We start from the raw sequence: 21,830 nt of genomic DNA, 5'->3' as shown, positions 1-21,830 counted from the left end.
AGTCCAGCAAAGGACCACTAAGATTATTATGGGATTGGAGCACTTGACATATGAGGAAAGCTGAGAGAGCTGGGATTATTTAGCCTCAAGAAGGCTCACAAGGGTATGCACCTATGTATATAAATACCTGGTGGGTAAGAATGAAGAACAGGGAGACAGACTCCTCTTAGCAGCACACAGTAACAGGACAAGATGCAATGGGCACAAATTGAAATATAGGTAATTCCATTTAAACATAAGCAAAAAAAAAGAACTTTATTGTGAGGGTGGTTGAACACTAAAACATGTTGCCCAGAGAGGTGGTGGTATTCAAAACCTGACTGGACACAGTCCTGGGCAACCTGCTTTAGCAGATCCTGCTCTGAGCAGAGAGGCTGGACTAGAATATCTTCAGAGATCCCTTCCAACCTCAGCTTTTCTGTGGTTCTGACAGTTTGCTTTATTAATGATAAAACTACAAGCAAGAACTTCACATTCACTTTACTCCAAGACTTAAAATCTTCAAAATCTAGAGGTCCTAAAACCCCCCAAATTTATTGAGATTCAGGAGGACATGTGAGATTTTGCAACATTCAGGTTAAGGGTTTTAAAATGCAGGCTCCTTTTCCCATGCTATTTCATTTGTGAAAAATTCATTTGTGATGCAAACTACAGGTGACACCTGAACATCTTTGTATTATATATTTCATGAGCAGACATTTAACCCTATTGGCTTAAGCTATAAAAGAGCTATTAAAATTGCAGTAACATTAGGACAGACAGATTTGTCTTGGGTTTGGTTTCAACTGGTTGTCCTCAATTTACTTTTGTAGCAGTAACTTCATGTATGAATTCCATCTCAGGTTCTAAATTCTGGACTGCATCAAGTTTAAGTACTTTGCCTACATTTTCAAAGCTGTAAGTTATCTTGCATTTGTCTGTAATCTTACTAATAGTTGCCCAATTTACTCTCATTTAATAATTTCGTATTATACTCTTTTGCTATACTTTTCACCACTTTGCCCTCTGTGTGGGGAACGTACTCACCAATTTTAAACACCATCTTCTCTTTCATACTTCTTGCTAGATTTTATACCAATATTTACTTACTATACAATTTTTTCCAAGTCCTTGAATGGAATTTACAGCTCTTGTCAAGTTCCCTGCTGACGCATCTACATCATTGTCAGTCTCCACACAAGTTAAAGTTATGTCAGATATGTGTTACGCTGACTCAAATGCAGACACACCCTAAAGCAATAATGTTTGAAGGAATATAATAGAGCACATTATTCCTTTAAAACACTGTTCACCTGTAATTCATTATCCTGTTCTTTCTTTTTAATCCATGATTTTCCTTGAGTTTGTGGGTCTACCAAAAGGGGGTATCTAGTTGCCTTAGTGACAATGATACCATTTTGAATTGAGAGATCGTCTCCAGGCAGTCCTTGAAGATTCCACTCACTAATCTGAAGAATAAAAAAAAAGTAGTTTGGAATAAAATCTCACTGGAATTATACTTCAATTATAGTTGTTCTAAGAAATAATGGGGACATCAATCCAAAGGGGATGCATATCTGAACCTGCTGAAAAGTGACTAATGCAGATGGAAAAATATTTCCATGATTTTATTTTTATGGATATTTTTAACTATATAGAATGATAAACAATATATTTTAAAAGTGTAAGAAAGTCAAAAGGCAGCTTGACAGCCAAATTAAACATTGGGATCAATTAAGAGAAAACCAGACTAGGAGAACTTTTGGGCCTTAATATTTACTGAAGGAAACTTGAAGATTCTGGCATTGTCCTCTGTTTGGTTTCTCATACATTCACATTGAATGAAAAGACTTTATGCATTCTTTTTTAAATGTTTTCGTTGACACAAAATTTATTTTTGAAACCAGACCCAGATAATATTGACAGAACCAAAGCTGACAACCAAACCCACTGTTTTAGCAGATATGTGATCTATACCTGTAGTGATGGGTTCTCAAAATAAGATACTTGAAAGTGCACTGTCTTACTGGCAACTGTCTAATTGTATAATATGTCACTTGTTTATAATTTGTCACTTGTTGTAATTTGTTTATTTATCTAAACATTGCTCAGTACTCAGATGTTCAGTGGAAATTGCCAAGAACATTTGGAAACCACAGAACTACACTGCACAGCAATATTGGGGATTAGCAAGCATAATGCTAGCTAACAGTCACAGAATATGTTAACTGAAATTAAAATTAAACCCACCAAGCACCAAGAACTTACTGTTGGCGGATCTACCAACATAGAAATCAGGTTCAAGTTTTCAGAAAAGGGGATTTTATGGGCTCTCATCTCTGTTTCCCATAAATCTTTAAGCAAAAGCTTCCTGAAGTTTTGTTTAAAAGGTCCACAGTACGAAAGAAAACCCGTGCAGAGCAGTACATCTCCCACAAGTCTAGAAAAGGAACAAAACCATAATTAAAAGGTGATGTACAATTTCAATTTCTATTGATTTAGACAACTAGCTTTTGAAATATAAGATTTCTGTTCTGAGGACAATTTAAGGAGAGAACTTTTGCTCTTCGAGAACAACAAATAGTTTCTTTGTGTTTCAAAAACATTTTTGTAGCAAAACTTAAGAGTAGTACCGTATGAAAACATTATCTTCACCCCTACAAAGTAAAAAATCCCTGATTATAACTATTCCTTCTCTCATAACTGAAGAAAGAAATCAGTTATTTCTTAAAAATATGTCTGCAATACAATATTTATCAGAAGATACAAACTTAATTCTCTTGGAATGAGCAGACCTCACCAGAAATGCCCAATTTCCCAATAGGAAATTTATGGAAACAGAAGCATTCCACAGAAGCTGAGCCTAAACTTTCAGGCTCTTTACCTTTAGCACTATTTTGACAGGTTTCCTGTTTTCTAGACAGCTAGGATCTCTGGCTCCTAGGCTGATCAACATTTTGTCATTTGGACAGCAACACAATGGGGACTCCCAAGTTTCCAAGTTTCTCAGAATAAGGCCTACTGTCCCCCATGTGTTTCAACACACAGACTATAGGACAAGGGTTACTGTCTGGTCTCTAGGCCTCCTTCTTTTATTCAAATATGCTATAGCTAATATCAAAAGGGATGCTTCTTTTCCTATCCAGTATTAGGCTAGAAATCCTTCCATTTTCCTTCTCAGTGTCAGCATTAGATCATCCCTACCTCTCGCCTATTGTAAATATTGGAATGACGTGCAGTGTTAGGGGGGCAGGAGAGGCAGCTGAAATACAGGCACATAACTGCACTAGAAATAATCCCTTTGGAAATAAATTCCAAAATCGGAGGTATTGTTCTGACTTGAAATACAAGCACTCAGCACTCAAGTATTCACTTATGGGAGAAAAATTAAAATTTCAGGATAGTTCACTTAACTGTGTAATTATATTAAGATTTCCAGGAGAAAAATGAAGTACAACTATTAAAGCTACTAAATTGCTTACTAGCTCTTCAGGTTTCACACGTATTTTGGTTTTTTTTTCCTCTGATGAATTTGATACCTGTTAATCTGAGATTTAAATTCTTTGCTTTGTTGAGTCCACCTAGCTTTCTCTCCACTCAGTCCATCTATAAGCGCAGAGGCTGCTTGCATTTTTCTTCTGCATGTTTCTGCATCATTCAGTAAGTCCTAAAATTGAAAAAATGTCCTACTTAATTTAATAACAGAATGCAAAGATCTAAAGAGGTATTTTATATATTTTTTCATCCTCTAATATTTATTATGACTATTTTATTTATTTAAAATTCATACTTGAGAACTCTAAGTGCATCTATTGTCTAATATGTTCTTATTCACAGAAAGAAGGAAATATGAGAGAACATAGATTTAAATCTCTTATTTTTATGCGTGAACCTCATCCATGTCATTCAAGGTGGGAGGCCCTAAATGCATGTTTGTATCAATTCCTGATTACATAACAGTATTGTATGCAAGCATTTTTCATAATACTAAAATAATTTTATCTCACCATTTTCTCCTTCATTGCTGCATCAAACTTTGCCTGCACTTTGTCCAGTTCAGCTTGCTTTTCATCTAATGCCTCCTGAGCCTTTGCTAATTCTGCATTAGCTATTTTCAGGTGGCCTTCCTGTTTTGCCAAGTTAGCCTGCAAAGAGAAAAAATAATAAAACAATAATCACACAAGATTTGAATATACTTTGATGAATTATTTTAAGCCTGCTTAGTTGGTAATCGCGAGACAATAATACATCAAAATAACTTCAATATTAATTTTATATGAATATTAAAAATATTTAATCTTAAAACTATGTCACATATATATTGCAGATACGATTTTTTTTTGTTAAATAAGAATGTAGTACTCAAGGTTCCTACTATATATTGTCAAATTTATTTCTTTTAAAAAAATTTACATTTAAAGAAGCTGGTTAAGGAAGTAAGCTTTCTGATCTGTACATATTGATTAGCCTAGAGAAACAATCTTCTCGCTTGATTATATGTTTTATTATTTCTTTTTTATTTGTACATTCTGTAGCAATCAACAATCACAAAAACAGGAGATTGGTCCTTTATCAGCTAACAATATAGCTTTTACCCACTAGAAAACCATGGTCCTAAAACAGTGAATCTTCCCATTGCTCCTAAATTGATATTTATGCTGAACACAGGAAATTCATTAAATAATTTTTTTGAATCATCCACCTGCGTTACTGTTACTTTTGTAAATAACATTTCTACCAGTGACAAAAAATGTTGAAAAGATTTGGAGTCACCATTCAGATGCCTTCCCCTTTTACTTTTGTCTTTTTCTTTTTCTTTCTCTTTTTTTTTTTTTGTGTAAACTGTGCGACATGTAGGAATTAAATACTTGTTTTAGAATCCAAAAAGCAACAATCATTGCATTTGAGTTTCTATATGATCTTTACCTCTGATGAAATCTTTTATTCAAATGTTCGCAAACATCAGAAGTAACACCCACACTAAAGTAAAAATGACTCTTGAAAGTGTTTTACTCTGTTTGGTTGCCACTATTGCAACATTAACGCCTTTATTGATGTGAGCTCTGAATCTCTTCAGAATGCCAATATTTGGGCAAGATATCAGTCCTCCAGTCCCTCTACATTATCGTGTGAGAGCAAAGAACGTAAAATAGCTGTAAACCTCTGTTTGCAGGACTCTTTAGAGAAGGAATCAAGATCCTCTCCTGGTACAACTTTTTGAAAACAATTATGAAGTAATTATAACATAATAAAAACAAAGACTGAAAACAGCTTTCATTGTACACAGTAAACCAGAGCACATAAATTTAATCTAGGCTAATTTTTTGTTCTCTGTTCTGTCTAGAATCAAGAAGAGGACATGGGGTTTTTCTGCTCTTGTCATCCTTAGCCACTAAAGTCTACATGCAATTATGTCTGAATAAAGTTATCTAAATACATTTTTTAAATCCTACTACTATTAAGTAAATTAAATTAAATTACATGGAAAGCAAACACAAAGCAAGAGATGATGTATTACCTTAAGAGGTAAGACTTCTTTGTTAACACCATAAAATATTGCCATGGCTTGTGTCCAAGAGAGGAGTCCTGCCACATTACCACACACCTTTTTACCATACTCCAGTGTATAGTCTTCCATGGTAAAGTAAGGCTGGAGTAATTCTACTGTCTCTTCATTGATTGAATCCTTAGGAAACTGCTGTAGACTTTGCAAGAATGGGCCACTCATAAGCTGCAAAAAACCCAACAGGATATTTATAAGCTATTTACACATTTTACATTCAAAAGCTTATTCATAGGTGAGTATGTTAAAAAAAAAGTTCCTAAAATTCTTCTGTTAAAAAAGGTAATACATACAGTTAATATAAGTTCTGCTATTCAGTTGTAACTCCTCCCACATGCCTTCAATTATTTTATAGTTTTAAGTAGTTACACTCCAGTAACTAGGCTTGAAAGTTATTGATGTACTTTCCACCTTCCATATTCTTGCGTTGCCATTTAAAAGGCATTTAAGAAGCAGTATTTCATAAAAAAAAATTGAACCAAGATAAACCCTCAGAGATACATTTGTACCTTATCTAAAGAATGCCAAAAAAACTGCTTATGCATTTGTGAAATGTGATCTAAATTCTTCTGGAAAGGAAAATCATTGGTTTTAACTTTTTTCTAACAAATGTTTAACATATTAAGGGCAACTGATGAAATAACTGCTTATCCCCTTTCATTATGTCAGTGGAAAATAAAAAGTTTTGATGATTTCTTAATTCCTGGAAAAGCTTAAATGAAAAGCAAGAGCTCTATTCATATCCAAAATATGTAATTTTTCTTCATTTGCATGACAAAAAATTTGAGGTAATATATTGGCACATTAATACACTAATAGAGGTGGAACAGAATTTAAAGAATGGCAGGAGAAGGCATGGAAATAAAAGAGTATCCTGAGAGAAGATCAAAGTCCAGAAGGAAGAGATGGCTGTCTGACCAAGGAATTTGGGCCAGGAATATTGAAATGCAGAATGGGAAAACCTACTATCTCTTAGTTAGTCAAATAATCTTTCAAACAATCAAGGAGCCTGGGGAGGTTCAGAAAAGACTGTTTAAATGTAAACCTACAAGTTCCCAAAGAAAAAGAAGGGTTTTCCAGAACGCCCTTATCTCAGGTATGGCTAACATGATTGGTATGATTTTTTATTTGCCCTCAGGTCATATGCCAGGAATAGAACAAGGAAAATTTAAAGCTCCTATTGCAAAAGTCTCTAAGCAATTCACCTACTACTTGCTACCAAATAAACTCTATTTATATACTATGCCTATCTTAAAACCATATGTTTGTGTTCTTACAAAATTCTGTCCTGTTTTGAGTAAACAGCATCATAAATTTTCTGATATGCAAATTGCTATTTCTGATGTTTAAGAAACACTGTTTGAAAATTCTACTTACTTTTAATGATTCTCCCCACGATGGTTTGCAGCAAGGCTTTTCTGGATCCATGGTAACTGGATCTACTTGCTTTTGGAATAGTAGCAGACAACAGTCCATGATCCTCATAATTAGGTGAGGAGGTTTTGCAAGTTTTCTAACAGTAGCGATATCCACTGGTTTGATGGTCTATTTGAAGAAAAATGTAACAGAATCCTGCATCAATAGAAAATATTCTATTTTCCCATTCAATATCTTGATTTTAATGTTTGTTTGTCATACTTTTCTCTGAGGCAAGTTTGTACTAAGTACATACAAAAAAAGTGAGTAACTGGACTTACTTTAATAAATTTCATAGCTTCATGAAACTTTAATAATTTTAATGAATATATATTAGACAGGAATATTTTCCCAATGCTAAAGACATCACTCAAAAAATCAAATTTAAATACATGGAACAGCAGTATTAATTTAACTTGTCAGCCTAAGTGACTGAAGAAAAATATATGGTAAAATTGCACAGGATTTAATTAAAAGCAGTTTCCTTGGTAAAATAGTATTTTGGATTTTTAAGGGTTAAGTGTCATCATTTATTCTGAGACGGATTTGGTTATTTTAGTTGTTTTTTAAGTTACTATAGGTATGAGATACTGCTTTTTTACATCATTTTCTAGTAGCATCACTGATACTTTGCTTAGTTCAATAACTAATACAAAAATAATAAATGATTGCAAACTTCAAAAATAACATATTAATTTGTGTCTACAAGATACATGCATGCCACTACCTGTCTAGAAGAAGTAGTTACAGATACATTATAGAAACCACAGGATAATCATAGAATCATAGAATCATTAAGGTTGGAAAAGACCTCTAAGATCATCGAGTCCAACCATCAACCCAACACTACCATGCCCACTACACCATGTCCCTAAGCGCCTCATCTACACATCTTTTAAATACCTCCAGGGATGGTGACTCAACCACTTCCCTGGGCAGCCTGTTCCAAGACCTGACCACTCTTTCAGTGAAGAAATTTCTCCTAATGTCCAATCTAAAGCTCCCTTGGCACAACTTGAGGCCATTTCCTCTCGTCCTGTCGCTAGTTACTTGGGAGAAGAGACCAACACCCACCTCACTACAACCTCCTTTCAGGTAGTTGTAGAGCACGATGAGGCCTCCCCTCAGCTTCCTCTTCTCCAGACTAAACAACCCCAGTTCCCTCAGCCGCTCCTCATAAGACTTGTGCTCCAGGTCCTTCATCAGTTTCGTTGCCCTTCTCTGGACATGCTCCAGCACCTCCATGTCCTTCTTGTAGTGAGGGGCCCAAAACTGAACACAGTATTCGAGGTGCGGCCTCACCAGTGCCGAGTACAGCGGCACGATCACCTCCCTGCTCCTGCTGGCCACACTATTTCTGATACAGGCCAGGATGCCATTGGCCTTCTTGGCCACCTGGGCACACTGCCGGCTCATGTTCAGCCGGCTGTCAACCAGCACCCCCAGGTCCTTTTCTACCGGGCAGCTTTCCAGCCTCTCTTCCCCAAGCCTGTAGCGTTGTATGAGTCCACACATTTTAAAGTGAATTTTGTGACCGTTTTTGGAACTTTCATTTATCTCATTATCTAAATGTCACTGTAAGAGCAAACAATGTTCCTTTTCTGGCTTTTTCCACTCAATATTTTCTGTCACATAAATTCTGGTGACTGGAACAGAAGGCCTTAAAAATATAATACATCATTGATTTCTGATTCCAGAGTTCTTTACTTTTTAATTTTTCAGAGCAGAATAATGGAGTTATGTAGTGCAGCAATGCCTTCAAATTTCTTAACCCTGATTCTGATCGCCCTGAATCCCCCTTGTGTCCTCTTTCTCTCCAAATTAAATGTTTTTTGGCGAAAGAAGAGACAGCCTTTTATTCCTCTTAAAAGAAAGTTACAACTAGTTAAGCATGAAGAAAAAACATTCTTTTAGCACAAGAAATACTCTCTTGAATTCAGAATAACAGATATTCTAAAGGCATCTGTAACTTTTTGAAAGATTTACACCTTCATAATGATCAAGTATTAGGGCGGAAGCAGAACAAATACTATAAAATAATCTCTTTGTGTTTAAAGCAAAATGTGAGCTCCATAAATATTCATCAGAGACATGACCACCAACTGTGAAGAGCTGGTGACAGCAGTCAAAACCAAGTGACAACTGCATGTTGGTGGTTTTAGCCTTTCTTTCACGGGTGACTCAAATAGTACTAAACTAATCAAAATGTAAGAATTTTATTCACATTCAGTGCAGCTTCTGCTTCTTCTAATGCTGGTTTAGCTGCTTCCAGTTTACTCTCTGCTTTCATTTTCTCTAAATCAATTTCGTCTACTATTTTTTGTGCTTTATCTTTCACACCTTGGACTTCATTTTTTACTTTAGCTGCAGCTTCAGCACTTTCTGTGACTTCTGCTAGCACCTGGAATTGATAATAAACACATAAAATCAAAATGGTGGAACAAGTGATTAAGTTATCAGACACAAGAGAAAACAGATACGTAAAGGCTGTTATACAGAAAAATATAAAGCTAACCCTAACTATATATGGCATTATATAATTATGGAATAAAAATTAATACAATTTACAGAATCCCCACAAAGAAATATCGTATCAGTCTCTCAGCATGAGTTGGATTGTAAAAAATGAATTATTTTTATAACGGGTAGAAGACCTTTCAGTGGCTTTTAAAGCCAATTTTTTATCCCATGATGGATTTTTATCCTATTTGAACCTATACTTTTTCAATACAATAATACAAATACAAGTATTTGCTTTTTTGACTATAATTCTGCAGATAAAAATAAAAATAGTATAGCTAATAAAACTAATGGAAGATGGCAAACCATCTGCACCAATGGTCAGCCTCTCTTTTACTCCTTTAGTCTAAAAAGACTAAACTCACTTTTAATTAGTCTATTCAAGGAACAACCCCATGTAAAGTCAGAGAATGAAGTAACCCATTTGTGCCTGGTTCTTCAGTACATATATTTTTAATTCTCTTGTGCATGTGTGGCATACAGTTAGTGTCAGAATGTTTTTTGACCAGTATCAGCTATAGGGTCAAGGCTAGCACTCTGTATGCATTTACAAGAACGTAAATAATGCTCTCAAATACCTGTGAGAAAAAAATGATAGATAAAATCCCCAAATCCCTCAATTTTTTTTTTGTGAAATCCAGTTCTGGTTTCTATAGGGCTCAGTACTTAGGGAAAGAAAGAAATATATAGAATATGAACAATATTATATGTAGTTTAAAGAAAAATCTGTTCTTTTATTATTTGTCCATACGTCTTCTACTTCTGATGACTCATAAGTAGTGCCCTATTGAAAAAGTTGACAACTAACAGGCTATGTGAATGATTGCCAGAGAGCTATTTCAAAATGTATATCAAATATAAATAGTAAACAAAGTGAACTCTACCAGCATATCTTTCATAATTCTGAAATGTGAGAAGTGTGATTTCATCCCTTTCTGTCATAATTTTCTCTCTTATGAGATAAAAGGCCTTGAAGAATGCACGCAGTTCCTTAGCCAACACTGGCCAAAAGTTTGCTCTCCAGTGCAAACCATAATGCTATGCACCATCATAGCATTATGGTATCTTTCAGAAAACAGAATGCCTGTATTAATACATTCCCTAACATACCTTTCCAGAGAGTCATTTTGGAAACTAGATTTCTACCAGACCACCAATCTCAAACACATGGACACCTCATTAATGTAAAAGACAAAATATGAAACTGAACTGTGATGAACTTTTTTCTAAACAATTTTGAAATAGTAAAGTCCTGTTATCATCTGTTAACTTCTTATCTGCAAATAAGTGCACATATAACCCCAAATTTAATAAACATCAATCAAGCACACAAAAAAACATGAAACAAAAAATGAAACCTGATGATTATAGGAATGGGTAAGAGAACAAGGAAGGCACTCAACCTCTGTTGCAGTCAAAGTGCCTCACTTTCAGAAGCAAATGCTGAATCAACATGCTACAGAGAGAGGAGTAAAACCTCATTTTAGACCACAATGCACATTTTTTGGCTTGTACAAATTGTGAGCAAATTCTGCAAGAGCACTTTACCCCACTATGTATCCTAGTGCTATCCACTGCCTTTTGCTATTTAACACTCAAGTACTTACTTTATCTGCCTTAATCGATGCCAAAGCCAGTTCCTTCTCCTTAATGGCCAACTCCTGAGAGAGTTTAGCAACAGATTCACTGGCCTCCATCAGCTTAGACAGACCTATTAAGTAAAAGATAAAATTCAGAAAAATGAAAACTATTTTTTTCCTAGTTAGATAATACAATCTAGCTCTAGATCCCAAATGCCTTGTACCTTGTGTTCTCATTTAAATTTGTGTAAAGGAGACAAAGTGCATGTAAACAGTCATACTATCATGATTGCGCTTACTATTCATGTTCATGGATAATATAATTTCACAAGGCACAAAATGATTATAAACAAGCTTGATTCTTCAAAAGATAAATCCATACTTCTTAGTTTTAGTTTGTTATAGCTGTAAACAGTACCTGAAAGTGTATAGCTGGGATATTACCTTTAATAAAATATATCCTTACGCTCATTATATAGACTTAAAAAAGAAAAAAAAAAAGGAGGGAGTATGTCAAGGATATGTTGTGTCATAAAGTCACAGGACAATCAGAAAATCAGACTGATAGTGCATTTTTATCATTGCATAAGGAAATGACATAAATATTAAGATCCATAACTGCCTTCCAATAGGGAGTTCTTTCTAGAAAGAAGTGGGAAGAAGTGGAGTCACCAGAAGTGGACCCAAAGGTCACAGCAAGATTACAACCTCCAGCTCCTGCATATTGAGTTTACTCTCTTTTGTCCCTAGTGACAGAGAGTGCAGAAAAGCACACAAAAGCATCTGCACCCACCTGGCTTAGGGCCAGTCCCATCATAGCTCTTATATGTGCTGAAGCAACCATCCATAGAGGCCGTTCAGCCTTACACTAACAGTTGCCCAGAAAGAGATGAGTTTACTCCCTCTATAATTATTATATGTTCAGTCTTCCCCATGCATTCACGCATTCTTTTTTTCTATCCTCTCTTGTTCATAGATTTGAGCACAGATTTTTGGCTATTCCTGAGCTCCACATTGCATGCTGAAGTCTCTCTAGCTCTTCTCTCTTCTTCATTATTGAATCTTAAAATCTTACAACTTGCCTGGAAGCATTCCCTTTATCTCCCTCTCTCCGTAAGGGCTAGAGTCAGAGCACCCTTGCAGTTATACGTTTGATGTGTGATGTTTCTCTGTGATGTCTCTCCACTTTTCCGTTACCACATTTTGCACAGACAAGCATTCTCTCCTAGCACATTTCTTGTTCTTGTGACACAGCTGCCTCATGATTCAGCTACTGCCATTCTACAGGCTTTTTATTATTACTCACCAAAATACAGGTTATTTTGCCACTGTCAACAATAAAGTTCAAAGATATATTCACTAAAACATGTTTTAGCATGTTACCTTTTCCCAGACATATGCCGCTTCCTAAAATACTATGAGGGATAGAGGTACATACACACTAACATTCTACCCGCACCTCCCACTCTTCAGACAGCGATTTCCAAAATGGTTGTTACTTTACTTCACTGTAAAAAAAAGTTCTGAAAGAGAAGCTATGAAAGGGAGAGTTATACCCTTTGCTGCATTAGCTTTCCCTGCTACAATCTTAGAGTGAGAATAAAGAAAGATGGACAAAGAATGGGAATACGCAGAACAAGAACAATCGAAGAATTTCTGTTATTAACAAGAAAACTTTACAGCTTCTTTATGTCCCCTGCATACTTCTAATCACAAGAAACATTACAACAATACCATGCCAGCAGATAATTCTTTTTTAGTGCTTGTAGTCATAAACGAATGACTGATTTAGACATCAGAAACAGGAATAGTATTTTTCAGAGGGATATGTAGAACTCCATGTAAGAACCTTACTGATATCAGCTACAACTTATCTAAAGCAAGTTAAAAAGTCAGCATATATTTTTGAACCTATAGAGAGAATCAAAGTAATCTTTATCTCTTGTCAATGTATTTTGTAACTTGTCTGAATGATGACTCCAGAAAAGTAGTGAATATAGAAAAATTACAAAAATCTTTATTAAGACACAGCCACAGTACTCTTACTACCTCAAGGATGTAATTTCTATCACTTTTAATTAGCAGAAGATCTAGCGACAAGTTGCTCAAATGGATGACATGCCCACTTTGTCAAAGCTAAACTGAGGTCTTCTTGTAGAACCACAGTACTATATCAAAAGACATTATCTACACATGTGGTGCTCTACCAAGGATTCCCCAGATCGATTCTGAGAGAAGACACAAGATGTTAAGCATTCAGAAATAATTGTAATTATCATTGGATCTCAGTTTTTTCCTCATCTGACTTACAAGATTTTTCACCCAAAGTGACAAAGCAGAAAAAAGATTACTTCTAGCTTTCAAAGTGCGTTGCTCGTATAGATACCATAGTGCTGACAAGCACACTTTCAGTGTGCTCAAGCCAGGGACTTTTCTAGAAATCAGTATTGATCGAGGTATTTCTTACAATTTTGCTGCTTTACAAGCATCTGGAATTGGCCCAGACATCATTACATACAGGGAAAAAACTTCAATAAGGAGATGAAATGAGCAACATTATCTCAGCTGAGTTTAATAACATAAAATTTAAATCCCATATCAGGATAATCTCCTAACAAACTGAAACAACTTTCAAGGCTAATCTTTTTATCCTTCTAAATCTTTTTGACATTAGGTGATGAAAGACTAAGGATTAAAGGATGGATGTGTGAGATAGTAGCTAAATAATTGATAAAAAACCTTTTGAGAAAGTTCCGTAGGATGCAGTAAACACTGGAGAACATTTGGAGTCAGGGATGACCAGTATTTTTGTTGTTTTGTAATACATCTTTTCTACGCAAGTGAAACTATTTAGAATATTTTCTAACTGGCATGAGTATTGCCCATGACAGACATGATTTTCTGAGCATCAGTGATATAAAGATGCTGCAGTAGAAGATGTACATGTACATGGTCATTTTGTTTTGAAGACCACGTAAGGAATTAGCGATAATATCATGTCAGAGGCTAGGAAAATCAACAAATGAAATTTTCTTGACAGTGCTGAAGCTACTCAGGTTACTTTTTTTAAATTATTTTTGAAAATACAAGGACTGGAAAAAGAATACCAAAAAAACCCCACCATCAGAAATCTTCAAGGCTCTCAGACTTTATCCTCATCTCAAGCAGGACTAATGATAAGTTCTGATTTCTAGAACTGGCAACAGATTCATACAGGGAAATTTGCATAACGTGAAAATATTCACTTACTCCTCTAAAGTCCATTCTAATTCAGCAAACAGTTTGTGAATAAAATAAATATCTACACATTCTTTTTCTATTCTTTTCTTCATGTGAAATGTACCAGTTGCATTGTTAATCATTGTCTAAATGCTACATCCTTTTACCTTTGTATAAAAAATCTTATCATGTAGAATTCTCTATTCTCTTAGATTGATATACAGTATCTTTTCCCAAAGACCAAGTTTTCTAAGCTGTTCAGTTGCCTTTGTAGATTTACAAAAGCATGTCTAGATGCAAACCAGAGAAAACTGGAAATGTATTCTGAACTCATTAAGTACTAATCTAATACCAAAAATTAGGTCATTTCAAACAGATATCCAAAATTAGAAGAACATTTCAATCATACTTTTCTGTATTTCAGATCCCTAGTTGTAAAACGACCACAAGTAACAGCTACTTATTCTACAGCAGAAATCTGAAATAAATCAACTGTGAAGTGCTCAGATTGTATAGTGAGAATTTCCATAGACAAATCCAGAAGTAAATTAATAACCATGTTTAGAGCTACCTCTCTCTACACTAGTAAATCAGATGCTCTCTCTGGCCATTTTCAGGTTCTACTTGCTATTACAAATGCTAAACTGGAAATACTAAAGTTTAATAGAATGCTGAGATGAAAGATTAAGCTGGCAGCTTCTTTGAAGCTTTTTTGTAAGAGAATCATTGTGAATTGGTGATAGCTGGAGTGCTTGGAAATGGTCCTCATATGTTACCAGTTTTGAACTGTGATCCAGCAGAACTGATTTTAAGTGATCACTGAATAAGTAGGCTAATATTAAAAACACAGATCATTTGAGACCATACATAGAAATATATGTTTATCCCTATTTAGCTTACCAATTTGCATACGTTCAGCTTGTTCATTAATACTCTCTAACTTTTCAGTATAAATTTCTTTGTAGCCATTGATGAAAGAGAGATAAGATTTAGGTGTTACGTAAGATCTTCTTCGATACCTAAAACATAGTATATTGGCAACATCAACTTAATACATATTTTTTATATGTACAGCCATTTGATTACTTCCAGTGAAACAGAAGATTATATAAATCAAGTCTTTAATTCAGTCAAAATCAAATTTCTTCATAATGCAAACCATTATTTCCAATTACATTCTCTTTATCCACATAAGCAATGTTAAAGATTGTTGAATAGTGGGAATGAAGATAATAAATTTGCAACATAATAGCAATTCCTTTTCATGGCCTTTGCATATATTGGTAAAGCAGATTTATTTTTATATTAGCCTTAAAAGACACTTATTGATTCATATAACACAATGAGTTCAAAAAACACTATCAGTAGCAACACTTTTGGAATTAATTATTGCATTTGTATAAAATATTACCTTTGGAAATATTTCTCACAGCTTTCTGAAACTATATCATGAAAGAGACCCATGGTTTCCACTACTTGTGTTTTAACTGATGCAGAGCAGACCATATTAAATTCTGAAAGAAAATAACTGGCTACAGCTACAAGAGCCTCCTTGGGCCATCGACTGAACCAATCCATGGTACACCCTGATATGAGACCAGGAAATTTCAAAGAACGTGCACGGAACTTCTCACCAACCTAAAGAAAGTAACACTGTTAGTTTAAAATATGATACTTAATTAGGTAGATCAAAATGTTTAATTCATATAAACAACTAAATAGTCTATTTTTAATGCTAATTTTCTGCTTAGAACACCCTGCAGTTTTTCTTTTATATAAGTATTTTGCTAAATTTCCAACATTCAATATTTTATGAAATTTGAAGAAATAAGTTAGTGACAAGTATGTTTCTTAATATTTTAAAACTTCAATTAACTTATTTTAATTTCCATTAAATTCTTGTTTTCAAGTAACAAGCAAGAATTTCACAAAGATATATTCATTGACTTGTATTAGGAAAGAATATGCCAGAAGGAAAAAATAAAAATCACTTTAACATATAAGGAATTATTTAATTTTTAAGTATTTTGTTTTAAGTTCTGACAATTGTGCGATTACTTTTACTATCTTAGCAATTATAACCAGACTTCAGTAATCTTTTTATGTGTCTTTAAATCTCCTTAAAAATATAAAGCTTGAATAATCCTGTCACACCTTATATGATAGTTTGCTAGTGGAAGTAAGGAAGACAGATATGAAGAAAAAACTTACTGGAGAAAAGCAGAGGATAACATGCAAGTTCTTCTTTGCCCGAGTTAAAAAATATTCATAAAGATTATCAAAGGTAGGAGGACACCGAGGCATCTCTTTTTTCATCACAGATATTAATCCTTGGGTGATTTCATCCAATTCATCCCGAGCAAATAAATTAGATATCTTTTTATAAAATTAAAATTCGTAAGAAAATAAATTGCATGGATGTAATTATTATAGAGTTTACAAATATTTGTCTGTTTACATCTGTATCTCTCTCGCTGCATATATACTGTTTAGACAGATTAAAACCCAAACCTGTCCCTGATTTAGACTTCATGTAACTCCATTAAAAACTAGGAAGTCTAGCTCAGGAAGAGTACAGATCTTGACTGGCCAGTGAATACTCATTTAATAAAGGCTACTGAAATACCCATCACAGCTCCTTATCTTTTCCTGGCTTTCATTGAAATAGAGATAAAGGAACTCCATACCATGAGCACTCCTTATTTTAAAAGTTGAGATATTTTAGAATTAACCATTATTGATTCTACAATTTATTACCAAATTAAATAGAAATAAACTAGTGGGAACAAATTCTGCAGTTTCCTGCCTCTAAAGTACGTTGCCTGTCATGTTGAGACTCTTACCTCGCCTGAAGACAGCAGATTATTAACATATTCCAAAAATGACTCCTCTTTTATTTCATTATCAGTGAAAATAAAAGTGATGCCTTGTCCTTCTACTCCAGCTGTTCTATACAACAATTTTAAATCATCTGACAGATTGCTTACATTATAGGATCTAGGAGGAATAAAAAACATTACCTGTTAATTCAAAACAACTGAGAATACTGCTATTTTCAGATGATAGTGTTTTGTAAATAATAATGCAAACATCCTTTGTAAACACACATATTTTGGTTCAGGAATAGCTAACACATGGTCCAGCTTTTTCAGCTCAAACTTAATCCAATGTTGTATGCAAACCAGATGAGAATTTATTGTTTTCCACATTTTTTAAATGGTGATAAAATGAAAAAAAAAAAAAAACATAAGGTTATGACTGTGTAAAGAGAAAGCAGTAGCATAAATTGGATTTATATATTTCTTGCATTTCTTACCTGGTTAAAGTGATCTGAAATATTTTATAGCCAGCAATAAAGGAGGCCAACCTTGAAAGACTTTGTTTTCCAGAACCACCAACTCCAACAAGTAATGCATTTCCATATGCTGTCCGAATTATCCGGGAAATCTATATAGGAAAAAATGGAAGAAAAGCTCATTAAAAAATTTAAATTAAAATATTAATTAGCAAAATTAAATATCTATTATACTCTACACTTTATTTACTAGAGCATAATGTAAAGAATATTAAAAGGATACTTGCAGAAAATTTTTCTTCTCAAAAGAACACTTGTACATTCTTTAGGAATTTTGTGTAGCTAATGAAAAAGCTGCACGTAAGAATATAGGATGGTTATAAATAGTTACACATAGGATTTAAATACATAAAGGGAGCCATTTTGAGCTCCATTTTAAATTGAAGGTATGATCCTGAATGTGTTTAAAAATATTAATAAAAAAACTTTAGCTAGAAGAATAAGCATAGTACATTCCTAATTTTAAGAGTCTGAAAGACTCGGAGACTTTTAAACTATCATTTAGTGTTATCTTCTAGTTTATCTACCTTCAAAATTTCCTTTGAGATAGTTTTCTTAACAAATCTCCCAGATACAAAAGCTGGATTACAAATTTACTATGTTATTGCTTTTTTACACGTCATGCATACACATCACATCTTCCTTGGCTTCATTATATGTTAGTGCGCTATTACTTTTAAGATGCTACAGTTTGCTTTGCTCCTCATGTAAATTATGTATAAAATGCAAAAGATTGGCATCTACATCAAGCCTTCCAATTCCATTCATTTTTTTCTTCAAAAAAATTTTGGTTTTATGCACAGTTCCTTCTGAGCCTATCCAGATAACTATATTAAAATAGAAGTCTAAATGTGAAATTATGAGGGTGATTAAATTTATTGTCACCATAGTGACAGCAGGGCTCCTTTCTACTACCTAACTGCATATCCCAGACATTCTGGTTAAAACTTGCAATGGAAATGGAGTATCAGAGACTTCAAGGTCTTCTGAAATTCACTTAGCATCACATGAACTGTATTTAAAAATAAAATTGTTTTCTTCCATTTAAATGCAAAGCAAATAAAATCATTTACTTCACTGGAGGTCAACTAGAGAAGAACTAAACATCTCCTCCTGTTTTGGTTTCACTGTGGCTTCTATGTGTCTTTCAGTAAACAGATCATTGAGTTAAAGTAATTCCTGAGATAATTAACACAACTTCTCAGACCTGAGGCACAGCACTTCAAACAAATCTCAGGCTTGGCCTTTTTTTTTTCCCTTGTGAATTGGATTCTGACTTCGGATTAATTCTTTCCTTATATCTTCCTTTTTGAATAGGGGTTCAACTGATTGTAAACTGAGACTTACCTCTACCCTACACACTGCAGCCCTGATTTATGTTTCTTTTCATGTCTCTCATCCAATCAGATTCTACCTCACATTGTTTTGGTCACTTGTCAGGTACGTTTGAAGTGTTCTCTGAATTCTTGATGATTAAAGATCATTCTATATACAAAATTTAAATGTGCCTCTTTATGACCTCACCTTTCCTATCGAGGAAAATCTTCATACCTCTGAATACACAGAAGCTTAAACAAATATATAAAATAAGGTATTTATTACAAAACATGCAAACAGGTAAAGTAACTGTAGCTCTTTCCTAGGTCTTGAAAATGACTAGGCAAAGATGGCAAGCAAGTTCGGGGATATGAGTAGCTTTTCAGAATGTGCCCTCTAAGCATAGCTTGCCCAAATCAGGAACACTGTTGCAATAGTCAAAGTAATAAAAAATTAACAAACCCCAAACCTTAATAAGATGTGTCATTGCATCCTTAAAAAACACCAAATCAAGAAATGATCCTCTAATACATTCATTGTATTGTCTCTGATACATTTGTAATTTTTCACACAGAAATTCAAAGCTTGGAATCTGGAAAAAAAAAAAAATCAGTAATACTACTAGCATGACCCTTCAGAATTTAAAACTGCACTGATATTTTTACACAAACCTGAGTTCATGTATTGGCCACACGTAACGATACTATCTTGTTAATTCACTGTAGTGAATGTAATTGTGTTTAAGCAGAAATTTTCTGCCAATGGTGGGAAAAAAAGGAGCAAGGAGAATAGGAATGAATAAACTACTTTTATATGGCATTATTAACTTTAACATCACTAGAATGATTTATTGCATACTAACCAGAAAAATCTAGATGTATCTCCACAAAAAATGTGGTAGGTATTCAACAAAACTTTCTGTATGATGCGAATTCAGCAATATAACACACTTAATAACTAAAGGAAAACTTCAGTGCCTAGTATTTTAGGTGTAAAATTAAATACCTCCTCATAAACTTTTGGTGGTTCAAACACAAAATCTTCTGGTTCATCACCAGTTGGTTCAGGCATCTCCCGTAAAAAATCTACAAAATATGGTTCAGCTTGAAGAACTTCTGTTAAGCCTGTATCCACATGTTCCTCAATTGCTTTAGTAATAGTTTTATCAAACCACGCTGTATCTTCAGGAGTAATAAATCTAAAAATCATAGATTAGTACAATTTTAAAAAACTGATTTCTAGTTATATAGGGAGAAAAATCGATGATTAAGTACTAAAAAAAACCTTGTAACATTTAAAAGAAAAATACATATTAGGCAATACATATTAGACAACAGTCACAGAAATGGATTAGGCAATATTCACAGAAATGAAATGCTTCCATATTCTAAAGTATAATAGACAATCACATAAAACATAAAACACAGAAATAATTTGACTTTCCAGCTTTCATCTAGAACTAGGCAATGACAGACCATTTAATTTCTCAGATGAAAAAGGATGAAAAAGGTTGAATGATTTCCCAAATAACCATGGCTAAGTGACCCTTATCATCTTTCAACCCACAGCAGAAGAGCATAATTTATGTTATTATAGTACTGCCTATGAAACTGCAATGAGATAAGGAATAGTGAAAGGAAGATAGTATATGTCACTACAACCTAACTTGATTCTCAATCCCTCTTACACCAAAATCCATAATTAACAGAGGGGGATATACACTGGGGATGGGGGTGGGGAGGAGTAATACAGATTGAAATAAAACAAAGTCTGGAAATGCAAACACTAGTGACTACATTTCATTGTTTAAACAACTGTATCTGCTTCCATTGATAGGTTCAAGATGGTTTTAATACAGACCAAGATCTCTGACTACTGTGATTATCTGTGACTGAGATTATCTGAGAAACAATCAAAAATGATACTGAGTAGTAACTGGTAAACATAAAAGGCAAGAACCACCTCGACCCCAGAAAAAGGGAATGCCAACTGTGAATGTCAAACTACAGAAAAAGAATTTTCATCTTCAGTCCTTTTTCTTTTAAGTGATACAAATGAGAGGAAAATACAACGAATATGAAAGCTGTACACAGTGCTCTGAGTTTCAAATAAGACAAAGAATACTAAAGAACTGTGGTATAGAGACAGCCTAGATATACATTATATACTTCATTATTGTTAGAGGTTCTTAGTGATGACGTTATAATACTAACCGCTATGGAATCTAAAAGCGGCATGGAAGAAGAGACTGCATGACTACACTCTCCCTCCCTCCCTCTCATGTATAACATATCTGTACAAATACATATCTTCCATGTATTTTTAAATTGCCCCCAACAAATAAAATTAAAAAAAGAACATTTCAGTAAATGTCAGTGATATTGCTCCTAACTTTAAAGCAGAAAATAATACATTCAAAGCGGTATGACACTTTTGCATCAGTGAGCATGATCCTAACTTCAAATTCAAATTAAACATTTTCCCCCTTTTTATATCAACAGCACTCTATTGCATATATAAATACATACACATAAATTTCAGGTAATTTGTATGTTTGTATAATATACGGGGGTTCAGGCACTTAGAATTATCAGCAATGTTGGACTTCGTAGTGGATTTACACTGAGTAGGATTTCTCAGATTATAGAGAAATAACTATTAAAGTCAGCAGAAAACTCTGGCCTCCATTTTTATATTCTTGACAACTGATGGATAAGATTTCCTTTTAGATTTCCTGCGTGCATTTTCTGAACTCGGTATATGTATCGAAGGAGAGAGGAGAAAGTGAGCAGGATTTTCAAATTAGAGTTCCTCTGGGATATTGGAACTGTTCATAATAGCAATCTAATTTCCTTGGCTCTCAAGTTTGTTAATGCACCTT

General features: G+C 34.1%; 1 protein-coding gene across 2 annotated transcripts in view; it reads right to left on the bottom strand.

Moving 5' to 3' along the window:
* The window catches only part of DNAH8 (dynein axonemal heavy chain 8), a 152,249-nt gene that overhangs the window by 36,025 nt on the left and 94,394 nt on the right, over positions 1-21,830 (bottom strand). For both annotated transcript variants that reach the window (XM_075146803.1, XM_075146804.1), the window contains exons 56-70: positions 19,955-20,147; positions 19,419-19,541; positions 17,594-17,724; positions 17,121-17,274; positions 16,489-16,653; positions 15,689-15,915; positions 15,178-15,296; positions 11,086-11,189; positions 9,183-9,359; positions 6,920-7,087; positions 5,498-5,710; positions 3,987-4,124; positions 3,519-3,646; positions 2,248-2,419; positions 1,293-1,448 (exon numbers count right to left, since the gene is read on the bottom strand). In XM_075146803.1, the coding sequence (XP_075002904.1) occupies positions 1,293-1,448; positions 2,248-2,419; positions 3,519-3,646; positions 3,987-4,124; positions 5,498-5,710; positions 6,920-7,087; positions 9,183-9,359; positions 11,086-11,189; positions 15,178-15,296; positions 15,689-15,915; positions 16,489-16,653; positions 17,121-17,274; positions 17,594-17,724; positions 19,419-19,541; positions 19,955-20,147 (2,368 nt within the window). The remainder of the gene's footprint in view (positions 1-1,292; positions 1,449-2,247; positions 2,420-3,518; positions 3,647-3,986; positions 4,125-5,497; positions 5,711-6,919; positions 7,088-9,182; positions 9,360-11,085; positions 11,190-15,177; positions 15,297-15,688; positions 15,916-16,488; positions 16,654-17,120; positions 17,275-17,593; positions 17,725-19,418; positions 19,542-19,954; positions 20,148-21,830) is intronic.

This window comes from Calonectris borealis, chromosome 3 (genome assembly GCF_964195595.1).
Source record: "Calonectris borealis chromosome 3, bCalBor7.hap1.2, whole genome shotgun sequence".
In the NCBI taxonomy this organism is placed as follows: Eukaryota; Metazoa; Chordata; class Aves; order Procellariiformes; family Procellariidae; genus Calonectris; species Calonectris borealis.
This window is presented reverse-complemented; position numbering and strand designations above follow the sequence as displayed.